Raw genomic sequence first — 6,050 nt, forward strand, 5'->3', positions numbered from 1 at the left:
CTGAAAATAGTGGGCAGGATAACGTGACATCATCGGCGAATAAAAGATATAACTTTTAGAACGTTATGAAACTTCGTTTTGGAGAAAATATAGGTCAGTAGGTTTTAATTAATGTTTATTAACTTTAATATGTTAGTTGTTTAGCTTAAAAATTATAACAGAAAGTAATCCTTTAACTCTTAAAAGCAGAACAAAATAAAAGCAATTGAGAGAAAAACGAGGGTGAAACCACAAAATGTAATTCAAATATTTTATTGAAACTGTCCTTTAATTTAAAACAAATGATAAGCGTAGATGCCTCAACTATTCACATATAAAAATAAATTGTACCAGTTTTATTCAAGGCATACAGTAAAAGTGTTTGCATAAATAGGGTTTTAAAACCAAATAATTATACTTCAACTTTTCTTTAAAAATACAACATTGTTAAAACATGCAGTTTTTGTTCCTGGTTTTGTACATTTGATTTCATTTTTCTCCTTAAATAGATATATTTCCAACTCTCCTATGTCGCAACTGATCTCCAGTAATACGTTTTGGTTTCATTTCAGTCCTTAATGCCATCTCGTCTTGGTCCCAAGCTAGATCTTTCCATGTCCGAAGCCACCAGTTTTTGCTCCCACGTGTCACAAAAATTCAGCCGCAGTCTTTTTCCATTATCCATTTTACTGTTAAAGTCTTCAATATAATGTTTTAACCTTCGCTTCACAGTAGAATTGTCTGCTGGAAAGATTTTTTTTACTTTTCTTCTGAAAAAGTATTTTTATATTATTTTAAAACTTTTGCAAGTCCCATCAACAGGATAAAAGAAATCACCGCTCTGGGAGATTAATAACAGGCACCCACTGATCCTGATACCGAGATTCTTTGCAAAAACAGATCACTTGATTGAGAGCTGTGTCTTTACATTGTGAAGAATGTGGATTCTGTGGGGAAAAATAAATAAATTAGTAAAACATTTGATTGTTACCTATATCGTAGTCATTTATTTTGTATGAAAAATAAATATAAAAAACAGGCACCTGTGTCTATGCTATTCTTAGTTCAGTCAAGGAAGGAACATGTTGAGACAAGTTAAGAAAAGGAAAACACCAGTGATGAAATAAGGAAAAAAGCAGTTTTCCAAAGTCCGTTTACTATCAAGGAAGAAAAAAAATGCCACTCACAGAGAGCAAAGTCACTCTGATCTTGCATTACCGAAACTGCTTCTGGGGATGGAGGAGGAGGGGGGGGGGTGAGCTGAGATCCCTGGAACTACGGAATGTGGGAGTGATTCAGTTTTATAGAAGCACGGGGGAGCTGGCAAGTATAACCTAGGGATGGGCAAGTTTACAATGCCCTCTACAACACCAATTGTTCTAATGCAGGGAGGTGAAGGGGGGGGGGGGGGGCATGCCAGGAAAATGCTGCCTTCTGGGTGTGGGACTGAAAAGAGATTTCCCAACCAGTTGTGTAGGTGTATTGCAGCAGTTTTGGTTACTTAGACAGGTGCAGTCTACAGAGAGTGGGTTGTGCATTTAAAATAAACCGGATGTAAGATATGTGTTTAACGCAAGAAGAAAAAAAAAAAAAGTTTGCAACCAATCCCAGACAGCAAATCTGCTTCACTACTGGCAAGAATACTGTACTTTTATCTAACTGTAACCTTAACATGAAAAAAAACGTTATCTTCAAAATAAACTAATCGCCACTAAAGATGTTTTGAAGTTACTTAAATATTTCCATACTAGCTGAGAAGCTACGGAAATATTTAACCCTACTAAAATTACATTTAATATGATAAGATTTTCAAAGCACAAAGGTTGAGAAAGATAAAAATTTAAGAGACTTCAGTCTACTCTTAGCTTACATAAATGTGCAGCTTAGATCGTGCCTTTTTTCCCCCACATAAGCTGGTTTCAATGATACATTCTTCCCAGCAGCCTCTAGTATTTAATAGGTTAAACTAGAGATAGACCATGACCTACTACTCAATACCCTGAAAACATGTTATGTGTCTTGGAAACACTATCTACCCCCTCCCCAGACTGCATCTGAAAAGTGTCACCTACGTTGATTAGAATACAATGTAGATCTGCGGGTTCCCCCGGCTTGTCAGAACCGCCCAGGATCTCAGCCAGTCGGCTCATGTTGCTGACTCGAAGGATGTTGATGTCATTCTCACAGCAAAACGCCTGGATCAGAGTGAAGTGGATTTGTAAAGCAACATCCTGATCCTCTGTTTCATCTGCAGCCAGCAGACAAAGGACTACATTGTCTGGGTCTCTGCAAAACAAGGGGTACATAAATATTAATATAAACTTTACTGAAGTGCAGAGACATTTGTCTGCAAATAAATCATGCAAAATAATTGTCTAGGACACCTTAAACTAAAGAAAAATAATTCTCATTTAATTTTGAGGCGATATCTATATATAATTTTACATGCAAAAAAAAAAATAGTACAGGATTAATAAACAAAATTACATTAATGTGATTTTAATGTCTAAAATATTCAGGTGTATTGCTTTTATAAATGTAGCAATTAGAGAACCATTAACTGCAGACTTATATATATATATAAAAAAAAGTTACTTACACATTGAGAAGTTTTGCAGCCTCATAGACTCCAATAGTGATGGTCCTTTGCAGCATTGCCTTGCTCAGCACTTCTTCCAAAGCGTTTCCTATGGTGTCCATCCTAGTGATCAAATGAGAATAAAATGTGTGAGCTTTACTGACAACCTGAATACAACAACAACATGCAGAGGGAGAGGTTCAGATTCGTGAGGTAGCTCAATAACTATTCCCAAAAACATCTTAGTCATGTGTGATTCAGATACAGTGAGTGAGCAAAAAAAACCAAAATATAAAATTAGGAATAAGCTATTAACCCACGCACTGTTTTTGATCTATGCAAAAATAGACTCAAGATATGCTAGATCTAGTGAGCACATATGATCAAGTAAATGAGACACTGAGGTTATACAGGAGATATAAAGCTGCTAGATCTAGTGAGCATGAGCACATATGATCAAGTAAATGAGACACTGAGGTTATACAGGAGATATAAAGCTGCTAGATCTAGTGAGCACATATGATCAAGTAAATGAGACACTGAGGTTATACAGGAGATATAAAGCTGCTAGATCTAGTGAGCACATATGATCAAGTAAATGAGACACTGAGGTTATACAGGAGATATAAAGCTGCTAGATCTAGTGAGCACATATGATCAAGTAAATGAGACACTGGGGTTATACAGGAGATATAAAGCTGCTAGATCTAGTGAGCACATATGATCAAGTAAATGAGACACTGGGGTTATACAGGAGATATAAAGCTGCTAGATCTAGTGAGCACATATGATCAAGTAAATGAGACACTGAGGTTATACAGGAGATATAAAGCTGCTAGAACCACAATATACCCCTAGTGAGATGCCAGGGAGACTGGCACTGAACTGGCAGTGGGTAAGAGGCAGCTTTAGCTGGGGTGATATTCATTAAAATTACAGCCCCAGCTCTGTAGAGTTTGCCCTGGCAGTGGGTAAGTTAAAAAAAGAGACAGCTTTAGCTGGGGTGATATTCACTAATATGGGTGATAGTCACTAATATTGCAGCCCCAGCTCTGTAGTTTACCCTGGCAGTGGTTGTTACAAAAAGACAGCTTTAGCTGGGGTGATATTCACTAATATTGCAGCCCCCGCTCTGCAGTTTACCCTGTACTAGGAGCTTCCAAGAATATTGCAAAACTAGTTCAGTTTGCAACATGTCCCCTTTTTGCTCAATCTCCTCTGACGCTGTGATTGGAAGCGGTAAATGATGTTCCCAGACTCAGGCAAGAAGTATAAAACAGATAGAAACGAATCTTACTTTCCCATGGTCTGATCCCCAGTGAGTTCTTCAAATGTCATAATGTAGATGCAAACAATCCAGGTTTTTATTTTGCAAGCTCCAGATACGGAATTGGTGATGCTGCTACTCCAAAAAAAACAAAGTGATAATCCAGATAAAGGTCCACGCACCACAAACAACGAGCTAATACTCTTCCTTTCCTCGCTTCTTGCTCACTGCCGTTTTACTGTCACAACCCCGGCTTCATGCCCTTGTGCCCAGCCAATCGTCATGCAGCTCATTTGCATTCGCCTGCCTATTGGTTCATACAAATCAGCCAGCCCTGTCGTCAACTAGAGCCTATACTACGAACAATTAGCTAGAATAGATAAATGGAAAGGTGGGAGTGCGAGGTGGCAAGGACTGATGTGATTGGATAATTCCTGGAAAAAGGGTGGCATTTACGGATTTTTGTTTAAGCGAGGTTACTAAGTCATTTGCGTATTAACCCTTCAGCATCATTTTTTTGCTTTGTATATGTCATAAGCAACACTATTTGTATATGCATTCCATATATATGTGTATATTCCTTCCTGATAAAAAGGCAATACATCTCCTGACTCCCTAAAAATAATACTTATAAATATGTCACAAATATAAGACGTCTGCAAATAACTGCAATTCAAAGTTTGTGATACTGGACACAAATTGTACTTTGTACTTGTAAAATGCAAAACAAATGCTCACTGGATCGTTCTCTATGAAGGGCTTGTGTAGACCTTATCTCTGGTATAGGATAACTGAGGGAATATTGGGTTCAATTTCAACTCAGATTGCGTTGTAATGTGTCACATGAATAGTATATGTTGTTCTGTCAGAGTCATGTGTTTCACGTTATGTATTTTCATGATTTCTTTATTGGTGATAGATGTTTAAACACAATAGTTTAGAATTCCTCTGGTGCTTGGCTCAGACAGACAAAGCAGGAACTAAAGTTTCAGGGGAGCTATAACATGTTTCCCGAATCCCCACGCATGAACGTGAGGCATCAGTGACCGTTAATTTCCCCACGCTGGAAACAAACTGCTATTCCCTACAGCAGAAGCGCGAAAATGGACGTCATTGCCGGGTGGTGACGTCACGGCCAAGGATGAGCAGGGATGAGCTAAGGGACAGTGGGAAGGAGATGAGTCGCCTCGGTCGTTACCATGGTGACTTCATTTTATCTTCCTCTTACAGGAAGGCGCGTGGTGCGGGGAATGCAGGGAGGTTAGAGTGTCACAAGGGCACTGGGGAATGCTGGTTAGAGTTTGCCAAGTCTCCTTAATAAATTATATATATACACACAGAACGTTCCAACCACATTATGAAATAGTCCCTAAGGTGTAGATAAATATTGTCACTATAAGGGTAGCTCCTAAATAATTTTGTCCAGTTCTGTTCATATGCAACAAGTTTATATGTCATCATCAGTACATGGGGCATAATAAAATACATTTAAATTTCAGTCTTTATAAGAAGCATTGTTTTTATGCACTTTTATTATCAATGTTTTAATCATAGCCTTTACTGAGGAGACATCCCAACTCTCCCTGATTGTAATATCGGCTCCCTGATGCCAGCAAATGGAATGCAGTTTCTCTGAAACTCCAAGTACCATTGTGGCCCAAATCCAGAAAAGTGTTTCTTTAAGGAATGCCTTTAGTTGCTGGGACGTTATAGAACCCTCAAAGCATCAGTAACCAAAAAGCCCCCACTGATTTTAATAAAATAAAACACAAATGCTACCTTATTTACTGCACGTAATTAAACTTTGTATTCTAAAATATTTAAGCATTCAACAAGCGTACGATCACTGGAAAATAGGTTTGTTGTATGTGGTTGTGCAATAAAGCTACTTTTTTAATGTGACTTTAGTGGGAAGCTACTTTAATGAAAAGTCTCTATCTTATTTAGTGTTTCAAGGTGTCCAATATATAATTAGGAGGGGGGGGGGGGTGGCGGCGCAGTAGCGGGTGAAGCCACCTTCCTGAAATTAGTTTTTGCAGGTTGAGATGTCTGTGTCTGAGAATGTAACATATATATATATATATATATATATATATATATATATATATATATATATATATATATATATATATATATATATATATATATATATATATACTGTATGTATATATATATATATATATATATATACACACATGTTTTGCACACCTGCAATTAAATCAGATG

General features: G+C 37.5%; 1 protein-coding gene across 1 annotated transcript; it reads right to left on the reverse strand.

The window, feature by feature from the left end:
* Positions 1-236: 236 nt before the first annotated feature.
* Positions 237-4,048, reverse strand: GADD45A (growth arrest and DNA damage inducible alpha). The gene is made up of 4 exons (XM_053693941.1): positions 3,855-4,048; positions 2,579-2,680; positions 2,052-2,265; positions 237-926 (listed from the first exon to the last, which is right to left on the reverse strand). Exons 1-4 carry the CDS (start codon positions 3,893-3,895, stop codon positions 813-815), a joined length of 471 nt encoding a protein of 156 aa, XP_053549916.1. The 5' UTR covers positions 3,896-4,048; the 3' UTR covers positions 237-812.
* Between the last annotated feature and the right edge of the window lie 2,002 nt (positions 4,049-6,050).

The sequence above is a fragment of the Bombina bombina genome, chromosome 10, assembly GCF_027579735.1.
Source record: "Bombina bombina isolate aBomBom1 chromosome 10, aBomBom1.pri, whole genome shotgun sequence".
NCBI classification, from domain to species: Eukaryota; Metazoa; Chordata; class Amphibia; order Anura; family Bombinatoridae; genus Bombina; species Bombina bombina.

Bases quoted from the DNA above. Each gene is read 5' to 3' on its own strand.
- GADD45A (XM_053693941.1), bottom strand. From the start codon at position 3,895: ATGACATTTGAAGAACTCACTGGGGATCAGACCATGGGAAA. The intron at 2,681-3,854 runs GTAAGATTCGTT...TTTGATCACTAG, and splicing joins GGGGATCAGACCATGGGAAA to GATGGACACCATAGGAAACG. The intron at 2,266-2,578 runs GTAAGTAACTTT...CTTGTTTTGCAG, and splicing joins GCTGCAAAACTTCTCAATGT to AGACCCAGACAATGTAGTCC.